Source organism: Hyla sarda, chromosome 5, assembly GCF_029499605.1.
Source record: "Hyla sarda isolate aHylSar1 chromosome 5, aHylSar1.hap1, whole genome shotgun sequence".
In the NCBI taxonomy this organism is placed as follows: domain Eukaryota; kingdom Metazoa; phylum Chordata; class Amphibia; order Anura; family Hylidae; genus Hyla; species Hyla sarda.
This window is the reverse complement of record NC_079193.1, coordinates 184,722,695-184,747,706: the sequence shown is the minus strand read 5'-3', so window position 1 is coordinate 184,747,706 and position 25,012 is coordinate 184,722,695. Positions and strand designations below refer to the sequence as shown.

General features: G+C 45.1%; 1 protein-coding gene across 3 annotated transcripts in view; it reads right to left on the bottom strand.

Moving 5' to 3' along the window:
- The window catches only part of LOC130273681 (uncharacterized), an 84,470-nt gene that overhangs the window by 56,705 nt on the left and 2,753 nt on the right, over positions 1-25,012 (bottom strand). For 2 of the 3 annotated variants that reach the window (XM_056520887.1, XM_056520888.1), the window contains exons 1-2: positions 10,851-11,177; positions 8,493-10,355 (exon numbers count right to left, since the gene is read on the bottom strand). In XM_056520887.1, coding sequence (XP_056376862.1) covers positions 8,493-10,355; positions 10,851-10,938 — 1,951 coding nt within the window. In that variant the 5' untranslated portion in view covers positions 10,939-11,177. Of the gene's footprint in view, positions 1-8,492; positions 10,356-10,850; positions 11,178-25,012 lie in introns of those variants that run through there. The other variant, XM_056520889.1, reaches the window with a different exon arrangement.

Here is a 25,012-nt window from a genome sequence, read left to right as displayed (position 1 = left end):
GAGTTCTGCCTTTGTGGTGACCCTGGTGACTGTGAATTTGTGTACCATCTCTTGTATCCTGTTTAGTTTCTCGGGAGGGAGGCTGGCCTGTAGTGAAACTGAGTCTAGGACAATACCCAAGAAGGTTAACCTTGTGGTGGGGCCCTCCGTCTTGTTGGGGGACACTGGAACACCAAGAAGAGAAAACAGCTGTAAGAGGCTGGATAGATCCGCAGGGTGAGAAGTGGAAGGTTCAAGAAGCAGGGAGTCATCTAAGTAGTGTAGAACGTGGTGACAGTTCCTAGTATTTACTAAAGCCCAGTGTAATGCTTGTGCGAGTTGGTCGAAAAGCCATGGGCTGCTCTTTGATCCGAATGTTAGTTTGGTCGCGAAATAGTATATTTCTTGCCACTTAATGCCATGCCATTTCCAGAGATCGGGGTGTATCGGCAGTAATTTGAAGGCATCTGTGATGTCCGCCTTGGACAACCATGCTGCCGGACCTAGGTGTAGTACCAGCTGGATGGCCTGATCGACGGAAGTGTATTTCATCGACACCTCGTTTGATGGAATCAGTGAATTTAAGCTAGGAATTGCCAAAGAATGGGGCGCGGACAAATCGTAGATCATTCTTTTTTTTTTTTATTATTGAATTTGCCCGTCACTACGCCCACCGGGCTTACCCGCCAACTTTCAAAGGGGGGTTGCAAAAAAAGGCCCAATGATGTAACCCCGGTCGAGCTCCACCTTGAGCAGATCCGATACTACATGGGGTTCCTGGATAGCTGAACGCAAATTTTTGCACTCGAAAGTGCACTGGGGCAAAGCCACTAGACCAGTGTGGAACCCATGGGTGAATCCATTGATCAACCACTTGACCCAGCTTTGGTCGGGATGATCTATTAGTACTTGCGCCAGAGCCTGTATCCTGACCCTGCCTAGTCATGCTTGCCCTTTTACCGAGCACGTTGTACTCGGGTGGGCCCTATAGCATAGGAAACATACATGTAACAATCTGCAATTGTTGTAATTACACGTGGTCAAATTGTAATTGTTGCAGATTTGACTGCGTCCTAAATATCGGACCGGCCGCCCTAGTTTGTCAACTGTAGGAGTGACCTTCGGATTGGAGCCTGACCCGGACGTGCCACCTCTGCTAGTGCTGGCCTCGGGCTGGTGGTTGCTGCACCAGGCTGTGGAATGGAAGATGGATTGGCATGTCGCACAGGCCGGTGATTTCAGGCCTGCGAAGTGCTTGCAGAACAGCACTGTGTCCACCAAGCTCCAGTCGGTAATGTAACCGAATTGGCTGTGCGCTGCTGCCGCCTTGGCGGAGAATGATCGGTGGTAGTCGTAGAAATGACTTCCCCCGTACTTATATGAAAATTCTGTGATTTGATAGAGGTATAGATCCAGCTCCTCCCTACGTTCTGGCTTTGCCGAGCATATTATGTCCCTGTACATACTGAATGCCAGGACGAATTCTTGGAAAGTCAGTTTGCGACTTAGCCTGGCATCCTTGCTCTTTAGTACTATTGACAGCTCACCGCAGGCGACTGTCTTTGTCTCCGTGAGGTCTTGAGACGTGATAAGCAAGGATGCTAAGTTTATGTCTTTCCCCTCTAATATGTCCTTGCGGATAGAGGCAGGCACGAAATGAGCCGGGGCAATTTTGGGGGCTCCCTCGTGCGTACCTGACACTGCGGCTTGGGGGGTTGAAAGGGTAGTCCCCCTGTCGGGGATCGCCGGATCCCGGGTACTGCCCTGCTCCAGTGAATCCAGTCTGGAGTTGAACGCTGCAATTGATGACATCACGGAGGTCATCATGGTATGCAGTTCGTCAAGGGTAGCTGATGAAGACTGCCCTGGGCCTGTTTCCCCACTACTCCCTGCCCCTGGGTCAGCCATCAATAACTTGAATAGTTCGGATTTGCGGGCTGATGCCGGAAAAGGAACGTTCCTCCTACGGAGTTCCTCCATCAATTTCGGTATGGTCCATGTGCGGTACTTGGAGGACGTGGCTCCGCGTTCGGAGCTTCTGGCAGGGGTATCTGGAACCGATAAAGGATCTTCGATATCTGATCCGTGAGACATATTGCCACACTCTGACCTGTCCGGTCCAAGTGGGTGCCGGGGAGAAAGAAGCGAACACTGTGAGAAAACAACGACCCTACTGATGCCCCTGCCACCTTTGATAACAATACTGACCTGCCACTCCCTAGCTGATACAACCAAAATAAACGTCCAATGACCGAAACCTAAGACAACAGAAGACATGTAATTTAACCTGACCCCCAAAACATGGAAACTTGCTAGAATGGCAGGTGCCCCGCAGAGACAACTGTGAATTGAGCCTGATGGCTCCTAAAAAGGGGGAAGCGTGCAGGTATTGTTGTGTGGTGCCATAGCCGAGTGTGGTCCTGTGACGGTGTTGAAGCCTGTGCCTCCGTGTGTTTATGGGCCGGTGCGCATGTCACATGGATTAGGATGCAACATGTAACAAGACTACTGCTCCGAAGACGTGTCGGTAACAATAGCAACCGTGGCTTCCCCTGAAGAACGTGTCAGGTATAGCGGTAAAACCACGGTCTATGTGTAACAAACGACGTGACCCAGAACCTGGCGGCGGTCCTGTGCAGAGGCCCCTGGCTCTGAAGACGTGTCAGAGTCAATGGTAAAACCGACTGCCTATGTGAGAGTTTGTGTGCTGTGGCCCGAGATGTTGAGCGTGACGATAACCGTGATTGTGACGGAACTCATACTGCTCCGAAGGCGTGTCAGTAACAGTATTGAGGCGGTTGCTCCTGAAGATGAGTCAGGATGTATCAGTAGTCCGATGTAAGATTTATTGATTGCTCTGAAGACGTGTCAGTAACATCAATCCACAGTAGTCTCCCCTGGAAAGCGAGCCAGGATAGCGGTAACAACTACTGCCTATCCTTGATCATTGTGACGCATGTGGCAGTGTGATTCGTGACAACGAGCCTGGCAACCTAAGCCTCATGACTACCGATGACCTGTTACCTATCAGTGGTATTCAACCCACCTGATCTGACCTGATGACAACTGTCCACGGCAAGGACACGGACCATGCTGTAACTTGCTTGGAACTAACAACCCGTGCTGTGTGACAAACAAATTTAAAAACAACTGCATCAGATTCTATCAACGTGCCTGTGAATGGGATGTTTCCAATCATAATTATCATCATCATTTAATTGTGTCATGTCTACCCATTGTGGTTGTGACAATATGATACGAGTGCCTGATTGTTTGGGGAACCTATAGTGATTCTGGTAGCATGGCTCGTGACCAAGTTGTGAATCGGGAGCTTGCGCGCATCTGACTCTGAGAGAGGTTGTGTATGCTGACATGCTGGGGAATGGTTGACTGCCGTACCGGCCACCGGCAACAACGCTTGTTTGCCTTGGACCGTCCCTGACCGCTGCCCCCCCCCCCCCCCCCCCAGACCTGCCGACACCCTGCGGGACAACCGCGGCGGGCGGGTGAATGGCCCCGCCGCTGATGCCCCACCGGACCCCCCCCCCCCTCCCTCCGAGTGGAGCGAAGATGCCCCGATACATAGAGTTGGACCTGTTGACCCCATGTGGTACGGTGCTGACCCCACCCACTCAGGTGCCTGCCGGGGATCCCCCGCCCCCCCCGGCCGGCATGGGGGACGCTGATTCCCCGGGCCCAGCAAAGGAAAAATGCAGAATTAGCCCCTGCCGGCATCCCCGCCGGACCTGGCAACACGCCAGACCGACAGGGATGCCGCGATTCTCCGTCCGTACCGACCGACTGCCGATCGTGGCCGTACGTGGACGGCGCCGCTCCATGTGTGCCCCCATGGATCGACGCCAGCCCCGCACGGCACTCGGCCGACAAGCTACGCCCCCCTCCAGTTGTGAGGAGAAACAGGTGGGCGGAGTTCCCGGCTTGCTGGGGTTCGCCCCGGCCCGGCGAGGGAGATGCAAACGGAGCGCCCCGACACCCCCGCCGGACACTAGATCGACAGGAATGACGAGACTCCCCGTCCGCACCGCCCGGGTGCCGAGAGGTGCGTGTGGATGGTGCCGCTGACCACGTGGTGCGGCGCTGGCCCCTCCCCTCCTCTGGATAGTCACGCCCCCCCTGCGCCTGACGCTAGGGAAACTGCCCCCGACCGCCGGGTGGTCTTGGCCAGGAGCATGCCAGACACCGGAGCCCCCCCCCCCCGAGATCCCCGCCAGACAACCAGCAAGAAAAACGAGACGCTCCGGTACCCGCCCGGATCCCCACGTGAGTACCGGCTCCGTGTGCTGAATAGAGCGGGATCCCTCCCCTGTTCCCTCCCTCCTGCCCTGGAATGGGGAAAACTGTCGCTAACGTGACACGTGGGCCGGCCACCGAAGCCGGGGAAAACGTGAGACCTCATAGTGCAGACATTTGAAACCCCTATAACACATGCCTTGCGGCGGCTTACCCTACCGAGATGGCGCTTCTTCTCCGAGATGGTAGAAACAGCTTCAGCTTGGAAGACGTGGGAGCTCACAGCGGTGCACAAGTACAACCGCCAAACGCAACACACGCACCTGGATGTGGGGCGTGGTGCGTTATATACCTCACGCCCCTCCCACAAATACAGCCTAATTAGGCTTCACACTAATACATGTCTTTAGTCTAATTGTCTTCAGCAAACTGTTTGTGGGCTTTCTTGTGAATCATCTTTGGAAAAAGGCTTCTATCTGGGATGACAGCCATGCAGACCATTTTCATGCAGTGTGCGGCATAGGGTCTGAGGATTGACAAGCTGACCCCCCACCCCTTCAACCTCTGCAACATTGCAAGCAGCACTCATATGTTTATTTCTCAAAGTACACTGAGCATATGGATATGACGCTGAGCATGTGCATTCAACTTCTTTAGTTGACCTTGGCGAGGACTGTTCTGAGTGGAACCTGTCCTATGAAACCGCTGTATGGTCTTGCCCATCATGCTGCAGCGCAGTTTCAGGGTCTTGGGAAATGTCTTATTGCCTAGGCCATCTTTATGTAGAGCAGCAATTCTTTTTTTTTTTTTTTCAGATCCTCAGAGAGTTCTTTGCTATGAGATGTCATGTTAAAGGGGTACTCCACTGGAAAACATTTTCTTTTAAATCAGCTGGTGCCAGAAAGTTAAACAGATTTGTAAATTACTTCTATTAAAAAATATTAATCCTTCCCGTACTTATCAGCTGCTGTATACTACAGGGGAAGTTCTTTTCTTTTTGAATTTCCTTTCTGTCTGACCACAGTGCTCTTTGCTGACACCTCTGTCCATGTCAGGAACTGTCCAGAGTAGGAGCAAATCCCCATTGGAAACCTCTCATGCTATTGAAAGTTTCTAACATAGAGGTGTCAGCAGAGAGCACTGTGGTCAGGGAGAAAGGAAATTCTTAAAAGAAAAGAACTTTCTCTGTAGAATACAGCAGCTGATAAGTACTGGAAAGATTGAGATTTTTTAATAGAAGTAATTTACAAATATCTTTAACTTTCTGGCACCAGTTGATTTAAAAGAAAATCTTTTCCAGTGGAGTACCCCTTTAACATGTCACATGACACCAAGGAAGGAAAATTACTAATTGGGCCAATTTGGACATTTCCACTTAGGATTGTACTAACTTTTACTCTGTTTGCACTCTGTTTTTCTACTGTTAGATAACCCCTTTAAGGGTTGCCATAGGAAGCTGGGTTATGATCACGCACTGTTGCAGATTTTCTAATACTGTAAAATATTATATAATGCATCAGATTTATCAAAGTAGTTCCTGCTGTTTGATGAATTTGAAGCATCTTTAGGTACTTTTGCCTAAGTTTGCATCAACTATTGGTTCAACTTAACCTGTGCTAGAATTTTGCCTTACAATTTTAGCACATTTATTGTACAAAATAAGCATAGTAACATGGTAACATAGGTCCAGAATTATTAAACTATGTGAGAGAAAAACAATTAGTGATTTTCCCACAGCAACCAATCACAGCTCAGTTTTCACTTTACCAGAGCTCGTTAGCTGAGCTGTGATTGGTTGCTGTGGGAAAATCACTTTATTTTTTCTCTCACATAGCTTGATTAATCTGGGCCATAGTTCGTAAGGTTGAAAGAAGACAAGAGCCCATCGAGTTCAACCCTACTGTGTTGATCCAGGGAAAGGCAACCCCCCCCCCCCCCTCCCTATGAGGCTAATGCCAATTTCCCCATGATTGAGGAAAATTTTCTTTCTGACTCCAATATGGCGATCAGAAGAAATCCCTGGATCAACGCTCTATCTATATAAATCAAGTATTCATAAACTTTAATATTATATTTATTTAAAAAAAAAAAATTCAGGCCCCCCCTTGTTTATTGAGTCAGACATCACAGCATCATGTGGCAGAGAGTTCCATTGTTTCATTGCTCTTACATTAACCCCTTAACAACGCAGGACGTATATTTACGTCCTGCGCCGGCTCCCGCGATATGAAGCGGGATCGCGCTGCGATCCCGCATCATATCGCGTTGGTCCCGGCGCTCATCAACGGCCGGGACCCGCGGTTAATACCACACATCGCCGATCGCGGCGATGTGCGGTATTAACCCTTTAGAAGCGGTGGTCAAAGCTGACCGCCGCTTCTAAAGTGAAAGTGACCCGGCTGCTCAGTCGGGCTGTTCGGGACCGCCGGGGTGAAATCGCGGCGTCCCGAACAGCTGACCGGACACCGGGAGGGCCCTTACCTGCCTCCTCGGTGTCCGATCGACGAATGACTGCTCCGTGCCTGAGATCCAGGCAGGAGCAGTCAAGCGCCGATAACACTGATCACAGGCGTGTTAATACACGCCTGTGATCTGTGTAGAAGATCAGTGTGTGCAGTGTTATAGGTCCCTATGGGACCTATAACACTGCAAAAAAAATGTAAAAAAAAAGTGTTAATAAAGGTCATTTAACCCCTTCCCTAATAAAAGTTTGAATCACCCCCCTTTTCCCATAAAAAAAATAAAACTGTGTAAAAAAAAAAAAATAAACATATGTGGTATCGCCGCGTGCTTAAATGTTCGAACTATAAAAATATATCATTAATTAAACCGCACGGTCAATGGCGTACGCGCAAAAAAAATTCCAAAGTCCAAAAAAAGCGTATTTTGGTCACTTTTTATACCATTAAAAAATGAATAAAAAGTGATCAAAAAGTCTGATCAAAACAAAAATCATACCAATAAAAACTTCAGATAACGGCGCAAAAAATGAGTCCTCATACCGCCCTGTACGTGGAAAAATAAAAAAGTTATAGGGGTCAGAAGATGACATTTTTAAACGTATAAATTTTCCTGCATGTAGTTATGATTTTTTCCAGAAGTGCGACAAAATCAAACCTATATAAGTAGGGTATCATTTTAACCGTATGGACCTACAGAATAATGATAAGGTGTAATTTTTACCCAAATATGCACTGCGTAGAAACGGAAGCCCCCAAAAGTTACAAAATGGCTTTTTTTTTCGATTTTGTCGCACAATGATTTTTTTTTCCGTTTTGCCATGCATTTTTGGGTAAAATGACTAATGTCACTGCAGAGTAGAATTGTCGACGCAAAAAATAAGCCATAATATGGATTTTTAGGTGGAAAATTGAAAGGGTTATGATTTTTAAAAGGTAAGGAGGAAAAAACGAAAGTGCAAAAATGGAAAAACCCTGAGTCCTTAAGGGGTTAAAGAATCCCGGTCTGTGATGTCTAGATGTAGAGGATGCCCCCTTGTCATGGTTACTGGCCAAGGTATAAAAAGATCACTAGAAAGATCTCTGTATTGTCCATTCATAAATCTGTACATTGTGATCAAATCGCCCGTAAAACATCTTTTCTTCAGACTAAATAACCCCAACCTTGATAATCCAACTCTTTGTTAATCGAGGTTAAAAAGTGTTTAAAAGTGTATAAAACACATACAAATGTGGACTCTTACATATATGTCATTTACTGATGCAAATTTGCACAAATTCTTATGCATTTGCAAAAGTAAATGTGCCGTACTGTGCGGCTTATAAAAGCACAGCAAGAGCAAAGTGTACCCTTTAGAGGCATATGCCCAAAGGCGTACACATAACACCAGTTAAAGGATAAGTATTATGAAGAAAAATATTAGATCGTGGAGGGTCCGAGTGCTGAGGCCCCCCGCGATCTCTTGTTTGGAGCCCTGGTCCTCCAGCACACCCGAAGAGGAGGCCGCCACGCCTCCTCCACATTGGAGAGCCGGTCGGCAATCTTTGGCTCTCCCATAGAGCTTTATGGGGTGGCTTGGTGGCCTCCACTTCGGGCAGAGGTCGTGATGCGCTCCTGTGCTGGAGAACTGGAGCTCCAAACAGGAGATCTCAGGGGACCCCAGCACTCGGACCCCCCGCGATCTGAAACTTATCCCCTATCCTTCGGATAGGTGATAAGTTTTTCTTCATGATACTTATCCTTTAAAGTCCTAGGTCATAGACATCAAACTATTTGACATTTCAGAAAGTGTTAATACTCACCAAGACTCAAGTTTGTGACATTGTTTTGAGGTGTTAGACTAGGAGTCACTTTCATGTGATCATATGGCGTAAAGAATGAAGATGTGGTCGGAGAAATACTTTTCGAGTGTTTTGATGATTCTACTTCTGCAGATACCTTAGATGATATTGCAGTTGTGGGTGATGTTCTTTTTTCCTCAGGTGTTAATACTTCAACCACAGCTTTTTGGTTCTCTTGAGTTCCCCTTATAGTGTCTTTATTATCATCGATGTTTGTCTCAATTTCAAAATTGGATGTTGGTGTGAGTTCAGTGGATGTATTATTTTCTGAATCTGCAAGTGAAACTTCTCTTTCATTGTAATATAAACGTGAAGCTGGTGTTGGATATGTGTCAAAGAATGTTCTGTATTGGGCGGTTATATGATCTGTGGTCAAGTGAAGTAAACCTGCTTGATTTTCCGTTGCTGTAGGTTGTTCAGTAAAGCCAAGTGGGTTCTTTGAGGCGTGTGCAATAATTTCCTTTTCTGTTTTCTGACCATTAAATAAACTCTGTTGATCTTTGCCAAAATTTTCGTTACCTTTATAGGGTAAAATACTTGGAGACTTTGGTGCCAAAGACAAGGGATATGGAGTTGTAGCTATAAGAGGCTTCTGTTCTTGTGTGAATAGATTGTCAGCCACAGTTTGCATTATCTCAGTATGACTTTGTGAACTATTAATATTAAATGTTTTCTTATGTGTTGTGTCATAAGGGTGAGAAATTGAAGAGTAATCTGTACCATACAAGTCCGTTGTAGTTTGACCTCTATCAGGAAAGTAAGTCTCAATTTCTGATGCTGTAGGTATTGAAAAGTTCACATTAGGAACTGTAGACTCTCCAGTAATAAAGTTACTTGATGAAAAGGTAGTATCGTACAAACCAGCATTTTGTGTTGTTGCTGCTAATGGACTTAGAGGTGAAGCATCAAACTTTTCTTTTCTAACCATCATCTTATAAGTATTAATATTTGGCCCTGTTTTATGTAAAATGCTATTTGATACATTATCTTCCCTAGATAATGATGAATTTGGAGGGGTCTTTGTATCCATACCAACATTAGACCCTTTGTCTCTTGTACTAAAATAAGATTTTGTTTGTGTGTCATGCATTGACACCGGTACATATGTGCTATTAGTTAAATTAGTCACTGGTAATATTATCTTATCTATGTTGTTTTGATTATTTTCAAAAGTATCTGAGGTACCATTCAGCTCTGAGGTTGTATTAAGTAGCATTATGCCTTGTTCTTTTAATGATTCTTTATGTTTGGAGAAATTAACTGATAGAAAGTAACTCTCAAAAGACTTTTTTTCTTGATCTTCAGAATCATAAATTTTTCTGCTATCCGATGGCTTCCTTTCCTTTGGCAGATTCCTGTTTATGTTACCTCTTTTAGGTACTATATTGGCTGACAGTAATGTGAAAATTGTTGGTGAAGATACTGATGTGAAACTCAATTCATGTGTAACAGGTACATCTGATGGAGATTCTGTATTGTCCCGGGACTCCTTAAAAAAAGCTTTATCATAGTGTGAACAGTCATCATCTTCTTTATAACAAAACACATCCCACTTTTCCTGAAGATTTTGTCGAATACCATAGGATATAATTCCTGTTTTATTTTCCCCACAGTTCCAGTGTTTGTTTACACGAGGGTAAGCCACCTCCATAGATGTTATCCAGCCTGCTCGACATTCTTCAAGCCCCGATTTCAAAGCTTTTTCTAGTTGGTCTCTTGTTGCTATTTTCCCTCCAAAGTCCTGCACACAAGCCTCTTGAGCATTATGATAGTTTAGCTGGTACCTTATATGGCGGTCATAATGAAATACACCTTCCCTTCGACCTGTGGATGGGAGAGAACAACAACAAAAAACGTAATATTTCCATTTATACCTTAGAAGAAATTTAAATAGGTAAATAGCTCACATGTTTGCTATATCAGTATATATATATATATATATATATATATATATATATATAATGTTGTCTTTTGATTTAAAAAACAACTATCACAGGGTTGTACAACTTCTTTAGGGCTACATTAACAGCTTCAACTACATGAAATGGCTGCACTAAAATATTCCTATAACACATATATTACAAAGTGATGCACACTTCACATCCAGATATAACAGCATATGTATAAAACTTTACAATTTACACACACATAAATCACAATCCTGTTAAAATCAGAGAGTAAAATGTAACAAACAAAAAAAGGAAAAATATACATAACATACAGCCTATACAACGATAAGGCTTAAAGCTACTCTAGAGATAGCACTATTATAGTTATCACTATAGACAATTCAATACTATGACAATTCAATAAACTTACGACTCAGGTAGTGCTGGCATTGTGGTATAGAGGTGCATGGTGAGACAAGAGCAATGTAAATTGCACAGATGAACCACTGCTCCATCATAAGAATCAGACAAGTCTACTGTGTGCAGTCTTTTCACACAGAATGATATTGTTTAAAGAATAGAAGGAAATGCCCCATCCTGGACTAGGTAATGGTTTATGGAAATAGGGCAGAGAATGTTTAAAAAAACACAACTTCCTTGAAGGAAATTAGGGTTATGTTAACTATGTCAATGCTAGACTTCATTTGAGGTCTAGCTATGCTATGCTATCCTATGCTTCCAGATATGCTTTGCAGGAGCAACATGGACCATAGGAACCTGTAGACTTGAGACAACACATTGACTTCTATTGGAGAGTGTTCTAGACATGCCCTATGCAGGGGGTGGAAGAAGAGATATCTTAAATACCTGTTGTCAATGGTGTATACCCGTTATTTGTACATACAGTGCCTTGCAAAAGTACTCACCCCCTTGGATGTTTGGCTCATTTTGCTACTGTTACAAACTGGAAATTATATAGACTTAAATAGACTTTTTTATCAATTGGGACCAGTTTCCCTGTACCTGCTAAAAAGAAATCCCCACATCAAGATGCTACCACATTCATGTTTCACTGTGTGGATTTGTGTTCTTTGGGTAATAGGCAGTGTGGGGTTTTCATCACAACTATTCTAAAAGTTAAATGTTGGTCAATTTTGTTTGTTGTGTCTCTCACATGGCTTGCGGCAAACTCCAAACAGGATTTCTTGTGGTCCACTTTCAACAACGGCTTTTTTCCTGCCAATCTTTCAAGGCCAGATTTGTGGAGTACACCACTTATAGTTGTCCTGTGCTGTGGACAGATTCTCTCACTTCAGCTGTTGATCTTTGCAGCTCATCCAGAGTTAAAATGGGCTTCTTAATTGCTTCTCTGAATAACCCCTTACGGGTAATGGACATAAATGGACGTAAATGGACGTCTTGGTGTGCTGGTACTTAACGCACCAGGATGTACATTTACGACCTGTACATGAAGCGAACATAGGGGCTGCGCTTGCTTCATGCATGGCAGGTCCCGGCTGCTATCAGCAGCCCGGGACCTGCTGGTAATGCTGGACATCAGTGATCCCGCTAATGCTTGCTACTAACCCTTCAGATGCTGTGATCAATACTGACCATTATCAGGGTTCAGGGGGACTCATCAGCCCACCCGCGGCATAATCATGGGGGTTTGAAGAGTCAAAATGGCCACCAGAAGTCCCCTTACCTGCCTCCTGGCGGCTCAGATGATCTCTTCCTCTGGTCTGCCTTCTAGCAGACCAGAGAAGTAGATTGCCGATATTACAGATAAGTGCTATAGATATGCATAGAACTGATCAGTAACAGCATTCTAGTGATTGCTAGAGGTAGTCCTCTATGGGGACATTTAAATAAAAAAAATGATTTGGTATAACCTCATGGGTAAATGTCAGAACTATAAAAATATATTGTTTATGATTCCGCACCGTGGACTTTGTAAACATAAATAAATAAAAGAAAGACCAAAATTGCTGCTTTTTGATCACATCACATCCCAGAAAAAGGAAATAAAAACTGATCAAAAAGTGACATTCAGTAAGTGTGTTAACCCTTTAGGTGTTTCACAGGAATAGCAAAGTGAAGTAGGAAATACTAAATCTTCATTTTTTACACTCACATGTTCTTGTAGACCCAGTTTTTAGGAGTAATAGGAAAAAAAGCCCCCCCCCCAAATTTGTAACCCAATTTCTCTTGAGTAAGGAAATACCTCATATGTGTATTTCAAGTGTTCAGCAGACGCAGCAGAGGGCTCAGAAGGGAAGGAGCGACAATGGGATTTTGGAGAGTGAATTTTACTGAAATTGTTTTTGGGGGGCATGTCGCCTTTAGGAAGCCCCTATGGTGCCCGAACAGCAGGAAACCCCCACATTGCATACCATTTTGGAAACTATACCCCTCAAGGAATGTAACAAGGGGTCCAGTGAGCCTTAACACCCCACAGGTGTTTGACGACTTTTCGTTAAAGTCGGATGTGTAAATAAAAAAAAAAGTGCAGTTTTTTTCCCAAAATTTACAATTTTTACAAAGGGTAATGGGAGAAAATGCCCCCCAAAATTTGTAACCCCATCTCTTCCGAGTAGGGAAATACCCCATGTTAGGACATAAAATGCTCTGCGGGTGAACTACAATACTCAGAAGAGAAGGAGTCACAATTGGCTTTTGGAAAGCAAATTTAGCTGAAATGTTTTTTGGGGGGCATGTCGCATTTAGGAAGCCCCTATGGTGCAAGAACAGCAAAAAGAAAAAAAAAACACTTGTCATACTATGTTGGAAACTACACCCCTTAAGGAACGTAACAAGGGGTACAGTGAGCCTTAACACCTCACAGGTGTTTGACGACTTTTTGTTAAAGTTGGATGTGTAAATTTAAAAAATTTTTTTTTAACTAAAATGCATTTTTTCCCCAAAATTTTACATTTTTAATTGGGGTAATAGGAGAAAATGACCCCCATAATTTGTAACACCATTTCTTCTGAGTATGGAAATACCCCATGTGTGGACATCAAGTTCTCTGCTGGCGAACTACAATGATCAGAAGAGGAGGAGCGCCATTGATCATTTGAAGAGAGAATTTTTTGGAATGGAAGTCAGGGGCCATGTGCGTTTCCAAAGCCCCCCCCCCCCCCCCCCCCCCGTAGTGCCAGAATAATGGAAACCCCTCCCCCCACATGTGACCCCATTTTGGAAACTACACCCCTCACAGAATTTAATAAGGGGTGCAGTGAGTATTTACACTCCACTGGCATTTGACAGATCTTTGGAACAGTGGGCTGTTTCACGGACCACTGTTCCAAAAATCTGTCAGACACCTGTGGGGCATAAATGCTCACTGTACCCCTTATTACATTACGTGAGGGGTGTAGTTTCCAAAATGGGGTCACATGTGGGGAGGTCCATTGATCTGGCACTATAGGGGCTTTGTAAACACATGTGGCCTTCAATTCCGGACAAATTTTATTTTCAAAAGCCCAATGGTGCTCCCTCTCTACTGAGCATTGTAGTGAACCCGCAGAGCACTTTACATCCACATATAGGGTATTTATATACTCAGAAGAAATGAGGTTACAAATTTTGGGGGGCTTTTTTCCTATTTTATCTCATGAAAATAAAAAATTTAGGGTAACCCCAGTATTTTAGTGAAAAGATTTTTTTTTTTCATTTTCCTATCCAACTTTAATGAAAATTCTTCAAATACCTGTGGGGTGTTAAGGCTCACTATACCTCTTGTTACATTTCGTGAGGGGTGCAGTTTCCAAAATGGGGTCACATGTTGGTATTTTTTTTTTTGCGTTTGTGTCAGAACCGCTGTAAAATCAGCCACCCCTATGCAAATCACCAATTTAGGCCTCAACTGTACATAGTGTGCTCTCACTCCTGAGCCTTGTTGTGCGTCCGCAAAGTATTTTACAGCCACAATATTTTGCGTTACAAATTTTGGGGGTCTTTTTTTCCTTTTACCGCTTGTGAAAATAAAAACTATGGGGCACGTTTTTTACACTAACAGGCTGGTGTAGCCCCTAACTTTTCCTTTTCATAAGGGGTAAAAGGAGAAAAATCCCCCAAAATTTCGAGTGCAATTTCTCCCGAATATGGAAATACCCCATATGTGGCCCTAAACTGTTTCCTGGCAATATGACAAGGCTCTGAAGTGAAAGAGCGCCATGCGCATTTGAGGACTATATTAGGGTTGCATAGGGATGTATATAGGGGTATTCTATGCCAGTGATTCCCAAACAGGGTGCCTCCAGCTGTTGCTAAACTCCCAGCATGCCTGGACAGTCAGTGGCTGTCCGGAAATGGTGGGAGTTGTTGTTTTGCAACAGCTGGAGGCTCCGTTTTGGAAAAACTGCCGTACAATACATTTTTCATTTTTATTTGGGGGGGGGGGGGGGGGGGGGGGGAACAGTGTAAGGGGGTGTATATGTAGTGTTTTACTCTTTATTAGGTGTTAGTGTAGTGTTTTTTTGGGTACATTCGCAATGGCGGTTTACGGTGAGTTTCCCGCTAGGAGTTTGCGCTGCGGTGAAAAATTTGCCGCAACTCAAACTTGAAGCAGAAAACTCACTGTAAACCCGCCCGTGTGAATGTACCCTGTACATTCACATGGGGGGGGGGGCAAACCTCCAGCTGTTTCAAAACTACTACTCCCAGCATGTACTGACAGACCGTGCATGCTGGGAGTTGTACTGTGCAACAGCTGGAGGCACACTGGTTGGAAAACCTTCAGTTAGGTTCTGTTACCTAACTCAGTATTTTCCAACCAGTGTGCCTCCAGCTGTTGCAAAACTACAACTCCCAGCATGTACTGATCGCCGAAGGGCATGCTGGGAGATGTAGTTATGCAACAGCTGGAGGTACGCAACTACAACTCCCAGCATGCCGAGACAGCTGTTTGCTGTTTGGGCATGCTGGGATTTGCAGTTTTGCAACATCTGGAGGGCTACAGTTTAGAGACCACTGCACAGTGATCTCAAAACTGTGGCCCTCTAGATGTTGCAAAACTACAAATCCCAGCATGCCCAGACAGCAAACTGCTGTGTGGGCATGCAAGGAGTTGTAGTTTTGCAAGATCTAGAGGGCCACAGTTTAGAGACCACTGCACAGTGATCTCCAAACTGCAGCCCTCCAGCTGTTGCAAAACTGTTGCAACATCTGGAGGATTATAATTTAGAGACCACTGTATAGTGGTCTCAGAGTGTAGTTCTCCAGATGTTGCTAGGCAACTCACCAGCTTCCGTAGGATCCAGGGAGCCGCATCGCCATCCTCTTCTGACGCCGATGGGTAACTGGACTTACCTGTCGGTTTCTCCGTTCTTCCCCGCCTATTGTCGGTGGGCAGAACGTGGAAACCGAAAGTTAACCCCCCCCCCCCAATCTGCTAGTGGTCGTTGCTTCTTGACGACCAATAGCAGGGATAGTAGGGGTGGCACCCCTGCCACCTCACTCCTATCCCTTCAGGGGGATCGTGGGTGTCTTGGACAACCCCGATCCCCCTTATATTCCGGGTCACCATAGACCCGTATGACCCCGAATTGGCGCAAATTGCCAGCGACCCCCTGGGCATTTGCACGGGGTGCCTGCTGATCGATATCAGCAGTCACCCTGGTCTGGCGCCCGGCGGGGACCGAAATTCCCATGGGCGTACAGGTACACCCTGGGTCTTTAAGTACCAGGGAGCAAAGGCGTACCTGCTGTATGCCCTGGGTCCCTAAGTGGTTAAAAAAGGGACAAAAGGTGACCCCGGGAATTATAGACCTGTTAGTTTAACCTCTGTTGTATGTAAATTGTTTGAGGGTTTTCTAAGAGATGCTATTTTGGAATATCTTGATAAAAATAAATGTATGACTCCATATCAGCATGGCTTTATGAGGGATCGGTCCTGTCAAACTAACCTGATCAGCTTTTATGAAGAGGTGAGCTCCAGACTGGACCAGAGGGAATCGCTGGATGTCGTATATCTGGATTTTTCCAAAGCATTTGATACGGTGCCACATAATAGGGTTGGTGGATAAAATGAGAAGGATTAGGCTGGGGGAGAATGTGTGTAAGTGGGTAAGTAACTGGCTCAGTGATAGGAAATAGAGGGTGGTTATTAATGGTACTTATTCTGATTGGGTGACTGTTACTAGTGGGGTACCACAGGGGTCAGTCTTGGGTTCTATTCTATTTAATATATTCATTAATGACCTTGTAGAGGGGTTGAATAGTAAAGTAGCAATCTTTGCAGATGATACTAAACTCTGTAAAGCGGTAAACACTATAGAGGACAGTGCACTGTTACAAATGGATCTGGATAGGTTGGAGGTTTGGGCTGGGAAGTGGCAGATGAGGTTCCAACACTGATAAATGTAAGGTAATGCACATGGGGAGGAAAAATCCAGGCTGGGATTATGTATTAAATGGGAGAACACTTGGGACGACTAACATGGAAAAGGACTTGGGAGTCTTAGTTAACAGTAAATTTAGCTGTAGTGACCAGTGTCGGGCAGCATCTGCCAAGGCAAATAAAATCATGGGGTGCATCAATAGGGGCATAGATGCCCACGACAAGGAAATAATTCTACCGCTGTACAAATCACTAGTCAGACCACACATAGAATACTGTGTACAGTACTGGGCACCAGTGTACAAGAAAGATATAGTGGAGCTGGAGAGGGTTCAAAGATGGGCAACCAGGGTAATACAGGGAATGGGAGGACTACAGTACCCAGAAAGATTATCAGAATTAGGGTTATTTAGTTTAGAAAAAAGAAGACCTAATAACTATGTATAAATATATCAGGGGACAGTACATAGATCTCTCCCATGATCTATTTATACCCAGGACTGTATCTATAACAAGGGGGCACCATCTACGTCTAGAGGAAATAAGGTTTCTACACCAGCACAGACGGGGGTTCTTTACTGTAAGAGCACTGAGACTGTGGAATTCTCTGCCTAAGGAGGTGGTCATGGTGAACTCTGTAAAAGAGTTCAAAAGGGGTCTGGATGCATTTGTGGAGAATAATAATATTGTTGGTTATGTATACTAGATTTATAGGGACATATGTTACTATATGAGGTATTTCCTTACCCTGGAGAAATTGGGCTACAAATGTTGTGTTTTTTTTTTTCTATTACTACTTCTATTACTACTTGTGAAAATAAAAAATTTCACTTTTACGGCCCACTGTTCAAAAAACCTGTGAGGTTTAAGTACTCACTGTAACCCTTGTTACATTCCTTGAGGGGTGTAGTTAATAAAATGGTGTCACACGTGGGGGGTTTCTGCTGTTCTGGCACAATGGGGGCTTTGTAAACGCACATGGCCCCTGACTTCAATTCCAGCCAAATTCACTCTCCAAAAGCCCAATATGCTCCTTCTCTTCTGATACCTGTAGTGCGCGCGCCCGCAGAGCACTTTACATCCACATATGGGGTATTACCTTCAAATTTTCGGGCCTTTTTCTCTTATTACCCCTTATGAAAATGAAAAAATTGGGGGAACACCAGCATTTTAGTGTTAAAAATCTAATTTTTCCTTGCCATGTCCAACTTTAACAAAAAAGTCGTCAAACACCTGTGAGTTGTTAAGGCTCACTGCCCCTTTTTAAATTCTTTGAGGGGTGTAATTATATATTTTTTTGCTGTTCTGGCACCATGGGGACTTTCTAAATGCAACATGCCCCCCAAAAACCATTTCAGCAAAATTCTCTTTCAAAAAGCCAAATTTTGCTCCTCTTCTGAGACCTGTAGTGTACCCACAGAGCAATTTACATCCACATATGGGGTATTTCCATACTCTTACAAAATGGGATTTAAAATTTAGGGGGGGCATTTTCTTCTATTATCCCTTGTGAAAATGAAAAATCTGGGGTAGCACCAACATTTTAGTGTAAAAAATCAAATGTTTAATTTTCACGTCCAACTTCAACGCAAAGTTGTCAAACACACGTGAGGTGTTAAGGCTCACTATACCCCTTGTTATGTTTCTTGAGGGGTGTAGTTTCCCAAATAGTGTGCCATGTGCAGGTTTTTTTGCTCTTCTGGCACCATGGGGGCTTCCCAAATGCAACATGGCCCCCAAAAACCATGACAGCAAAATTCACTCTTCAAAAATCCCACAGTTGCTCTTTCCCTCTTGAGCCATGTTGCGAGCCCGCAGAGCACTTTATGTCAACATAGGAGGTATTTCCATACTCAAGAGAAATCGGGTTACACATTTCGGGGGCTTTTTCTCCTTATACACCTTGTAAAAATGAAAAAAATGGGGCTACAAGAACATGTTAGTGTAAAAAATGCAGATTTTGATTTTTCTCCTCCACCTTGCTGCTATTCCTGTGAAACACCTAAAGGGTTAACAAACTTTCTGAATGTAATTTTGAAAACTTTGAGGGTGCAGTTTCTATAATGGGGTAATATATGGGGGATTTCTCACCTAAAGGCCCCTCAAATCCCCTTCAAACTGAACTGGTCCCTGAAAAATTCAGATTTTAAATTTTTCGTGAAAATTTTGAAAATTGCTGCTATACTTTGAAGCCCTCTGATGTCTTCAAAAAGTAAAAACATGTCAACTTTATGATGCCAACATAAAGTAGACATATTGTATATGTGAATCAATATATAATTTATATGGCACGTCTTTTTTCCTTACAAGCAGAGACTTTTAAAGTTAGAAAAATGCTAAATTTTTATGAAATTTTTGAATTTTTCACCAAGAAATGATGCAAATATTGACAAAAATTTACCCCTAACATAAAGTAGAATATGTCACGAAAAAACTGTCTCAGAATCAGAATGATTAGTAAAAGCATCCCAGAGTTATTAATGCTTAAAGTGACAATGGTCAGATGTGCAAAAAAGGGCTTAGTCCTTTAAGGAAATCTGTCACCAGTGTCACCTGCACCAACCTGTAATGTCACTATGCTCCACCCATGCCCCAAGCCGGGTGCCCGGAGCTGGAGTTAGCGGCCAAGATTACCGGATTTCCCTGCCACGGAATGGGACAAGGTGAGTAACGCTCTCATCAGTGTCACCTACACTATCTGTTGGTGCCGACAGGATAGTGCAGGTGACACTGGTGACAGATTTCCTTTAATCCCTTAAGGACATGCGCCGTAAATGTACGGCGCTGCATAGCATCACTTCGTGCATAGCGCCGAACATTTACGGCACGGCTGTGATGCGAGCACAGGAGCTGTGCTCGCTTCATTCTCGGCGGGTCCTGGCAGCTGTCACAGCAGCTGCGGATCTTCTGGCAATGGCAGACATCAGCGATCGCACTGATGTCTGCCATTAACCCCTCAGATGCCGTGATCAATATAGATAACGGCATCTGCGGCAATGTGGCACTTAAAATGGCTGATCTGATCGCCCACAGCACTGCCGCGGGGATCAGATCAGCCAAGATGGCAGACAGAGGTCCCCTCACCTACCTCCGTCCGTCTCCCGAAATCTTCTGCAGTGATCTGCCTTCCAGCAGACCAGAGCAGAAGATCACTGATAATACTGATCAGAGCTATGCCCTATGCATAGCACTGAACAGTATTAGCAATCTAATGATTGCCATAAATGGTCCCCTATAGGGACTAAAAAATTATAAAATAAATGTAAAAAAAAGTCGCGACAGCGATGCACGGCGACATCCAGGGCAGCGGTGACTGGTCCGGAGCGGCGGGGACAGGTGAGTACAGCTTCCTATACATTGCACGGATCCCTCAACATACGATGGTTTCAACAAACGATGGTTCATTTGGTACGGATTACCATCGTATGTTGAGGGACCACTGTACACAAAAGTGGTATTAAAACAAACTAAAGATCATGGCACAAAAAATGAGCCCTCACACATCCCTGAATACGGAAAAATAGGAAAGTTAGAGGTGGTCAAAATAGGGCAATTTTAAACATTCTGATTTTGTAAAAAAAAAGTTTGAGATTTTTTTTAAAGCAGGACAATAATAGAAATGTATGTAACCATGGGTATCATTTTAATCGTATTGACCCAGAGAATAAAGAAAACATGTATACGCAGTGGCGTTGCTAGGGTTGGTGTCACCCGGTGCGGTAGAAAATGGTGTCACCCCCATACCTCCCCCCTCCCCCCAGTAAGTTTTTAGCCTGTTGTGACAGACACCACTGTTGTAGCGCATTGTGAGAAATTCCAGTATAATAATCAGATATACCAGTTGCCACAGAATAGGAAAGTGTTAAAGACGTTTTCACCATTTAAATATACAGCTCCCAGAATTACTTAAAGGGGTACTCCACTGGAAAACATTTACTTTTATATCAACTGGTGCCAGAAAGTTAAACAGATTTTTAAATTACTTCTATTTAAAATCTTAATACTTACAGTACTTATAAGCTGGTGTATGCTCCACAGGAAGTTGCGTAGTTCTTTCCAATCTGACCACAGTGCTATTTGCTGACACCTCTGTCCATGTCAGGAACTGTCCAGAGCAGGAGAGGTTTGCTATGGGGATTTGCTCCTACTATGGACAGTTCTTGACATGGACAGAGGTGTCAGCACAGAGCACTGTGGTCAGACAGAAAAGAAATTAAAAAAGAAAATAACTTCCTGTGAATTGCTTATACAGCAGCTAATAAGTACTGGAAGTATTAAGATTTTTAAATAGAAGTAATTTACAAATCTGTTTAACTTTGTAGCACCAGTTGATTAAAAAAAAATTTTTGCCAGTAGAGTACCCCTTTATGCAGTGGTGAGGTTATGCTGGGAGTTGTAGTTTCACTTACCATAACTGTAGAACTGACAAGCGACTACAGCTCTGATAGGACACAGAGAGGAGAATACACAATGATATCAGTGACGTCTTCTCTATAGTCTTCCCTTATCTAATTCAGATGGTACATACCGCCTGGTCCAGCTAAAACTTCTGTCTGTAGAATGTGACGCCCAGACGTCTCCTCACTATGTCAGCGCATTCTCATCCTCTATATGAAAACAAGTATTATTATAAACCTGCCAGACATTGTATCCTCTAAATATAATACTACTATACACTATACTCTTTGATTATAAACCTTCCATACACCATACCTACTGAATATAATACTACCACACACTGTACATTCTGAATATAATACCAACACATACTGTACACTCTGAATATAAATCTGCCACATACTGTACCCCTGAATATAATACCGCCACACACTGTACCCACTGAATATAATACTACCATATACTGTACCCTCTGAATATAATACTACCATATACTGTACCCTCTGAATATTAATCTGCCACATACTGTACCCCTGAATATAATACTATCACATACTGTACCCTCTGAATATAATACTATCACATACTGTACCCTCTGAATATAATACCAACACATACTGTACACTCTGAATATATTACTACCACCCACTGCGCCCTCTGAATATAATACTTAGAGATGAGCAAACTACAGTAAATTCAACTCGTCACAAACTTCTCGGCTCGGCAGTTGATGGCTTTTCCTGCATAAATTAGTTCAGCTTTCAGGTGCTCCTGTGGGCTGGAAAAGGTGGATATTGTCCTAGGAGACTCTTTCCTAGGAATGTATCCACCTTTTCCAGCCCACCGGAGCACCTGAAGGCTGAACTAATTTACGCAGGATAAGTCATCAACTGCTGAGCCGACAAGTTCGTGACGAATCAAATTTACTGTAAGTTCGCTCATCTCTAATAATACTACCACAAACTGCGCCCTCTGAATATAATACTACCACCCACTGCACCCTCTGAATATAATACTACCACAAACTGCGCCCTCTGAATATAATACTACCACAAACTGCGCCCTCTGAATATAATACTAGCACCCACTGTGCCCTATGAATATAACACTACCACAAACTGCGCCCTCTGAATATAACGTTGCCATACAGTGCACCCTCTGAATATAATACCACAACCGCAGTAACACCCCTCAACATCCGTTAGCTGATGCTATTACCACGGGAGGGGGGTATTGGTGGTGTTGCTAGTGGATGATCGGGGTGCTACTACTGGGGGGGGGGGGGGGGTGTTGCTAAAGGATGATGAGGGTGCTACTGGCCATCCCCCCTGGCAGTATCACCCCCATCATCCATCGGCAGGATCATCCTCCTGGCAGGAGCACCGCCATCATCCACCATCAGGATCTGCTGATGGAGGTGCTGCTGGGGGGGGGGGGGGGTAGTTGCTGGCGGATGATGAGGGTGTTACTGCCAGGGGGGGAGCATTAGGTAGGCAGCAGTTCCCCCACATTAGGTAGGTAGCAGTTTCCCCACATTAGGTAGCATCTTTTCCACACATTAGGCAGCATAGATTCCCCACATTTGGTACCAGTTTCCCCACATTAGGTAGGTACCAGTTACCCCATATTAGGTATCAATTTCCCCATATTAGGTAGCACAGATTCCCCACATTAGGTAGCAGTTTCCCAACATTCGGTAGCACAGATTCCCCACATTAGCTAGCATTGACTCCCCACATTAGGTAGCATAGACTCCGCACATTAGGTAGCATAGACTCCCCACATTAGGTAGCATAGACTCCCCACATTAGGCCGCAGGTTCCCCACAATGCTTCAAAGTCTCCCCCCCCCCACACACACACACACATACACAAAAAAAACAACACATACAACACAGAGAGACACACACACAAACACACACACACAGTCAGAGAGTCACACACACAGAGTCACACACAGAGTCACACACACACACAGAGTCACACAAACACACAGTCACACAAACACACAGTCACACACAGAGTCACACAAATACACAGAGTCACACACACACTCAGAGAGTCACACAAACACACACACAGTCACACACACACACACACACACACACACAGAGAGAGTCACACACACAAACATAGATAGCGACAGACAGACAGACAGACACACACACTCACCCATCCAGCGCAGCGATCCTTCTCACCGGGCGCAATGCGAGTGACGTAACTGACGTCCCCCTGCGCGGCCATGCGGTGTGACGTCAGGCCGGCGCAGACGTAAGAGCGGAGGCCGGGCACAGTACTGGTGAAGGTGAGGGGGGGGGGCGTGATGACGGACGGGCGCACTGAAAGGGGGGGGGGGGGGTTGCTAACGGACGGGCGCACCGCACACACAGCACGGGGGGGGGGGGGTGCTGACGGATGGGAGGCCGGTTGGGCACAGTAGGGGGGTGTCAGTGTAGCTGGGGAGGGGGTGTGGGTGCTGCGGAGCGTCTTGGTGTCACCCCATTAGGTTGGTGTCACCCAGTGCGGGCCGCACCCCCCGCACCCGGGTCGCAACGCCACTGTGTATACGGTCTCCATTTTAGGACATCGTCAGTCGTAACTCCGTCCTCCGTCAGGTGAAACTGCGTCCCGCCTCCTCCCTCGGACCAATCTCCGTCAGGCGTCAGCCGCAACTCCCTCCTTTGTCATCCTAAAGTCTCTCATCTGAAACTCCATCATCCCTCAGACAAAAAACGTTCCTGCCGTATAGCAGAGCAGAGTCAGTGTCGGTTCTCTGCTATACGGGTTCTGCTGTACACGCTATTCAATGTCGGCTCTGCTATACAGACTTTGTAGCACATGTAGTGTCTGTGGTACACGTGCAAGTTTCACAGTTTCGACTGCTATACAATGCAGTGCAGCGTCGGCTCTGCTATGCGGCAGGAAGTTGTGTCTGAGGGAGGAGGCGGGTCGCCTGAGGGAGAACGGAGTTGCGGCTGACTGACAGCGATTGGTCCGAGGGAGGAGGCAGGACGCCGTTTCACCTGACGGAGGATGCAGTTACATCTGATGATGTTCTAAATTGGACATCGTACATATAATTTTTACCATACAGCGTGAAAACGAAACCCCACCCCCAATTAGCAAAATTATGATTTTTGTTTAAATTCCCTTACACAAAAAAAATATTTTTTTGGTTTACCATACATTTTATGGTAAAATGAGTGAAGTCATTACAAAGTACAACTGGTCACGCAAAAAACAAGCCCTCATATGGGTATGTGAATGGAAATGTAAAAGAGTTATGGATTGTAGAAGGCGAGGAGGAAAAAACGAAAAGCAAAAATAAAATTGGCCTGGTCCTTAAAGGGGTTGTGCACTGCCCTGCAGTTAGGAGCTCCGCTCTCAGCGTCCGGAAGTTCTTTACTCTGAACGCTGTGTGCGGGCTTCCGTGTTCGCAGCTGCCGGGCGTGACGTCACGCCCGGCCCCTTCGTGACGTCACGCCCGCCCCCCTCAACGAAAGTCTATGGGAAGGGGGCGCGACCGCTGTCACGCCCCCTTCCCATAGACTTTGGTAGAGGGGCCTGGCGTGACGTCACGAGGGGGCAGGCAAGACGTCACGAAGGGGCCGGGCGTGACGTCACGCCCGGCGGCTGCGAACACGGAAGCCCGCACACAGCGTTCGGAGTAATGAACTTCTGGACGCTGTGAGCGGAGCTCCTAACTGCAGGGCAGCGCACAACCCCTTTAACCCGATAACGACCATGGACGAGTATAGACGTCCAGGTTGGCGGGCGTTCCCGCACCTGGACGTCTATACTCGTCCATTCTTCTCGTGGGTGCTGCCCAGTGCACCCACGAGATCGCGGCAG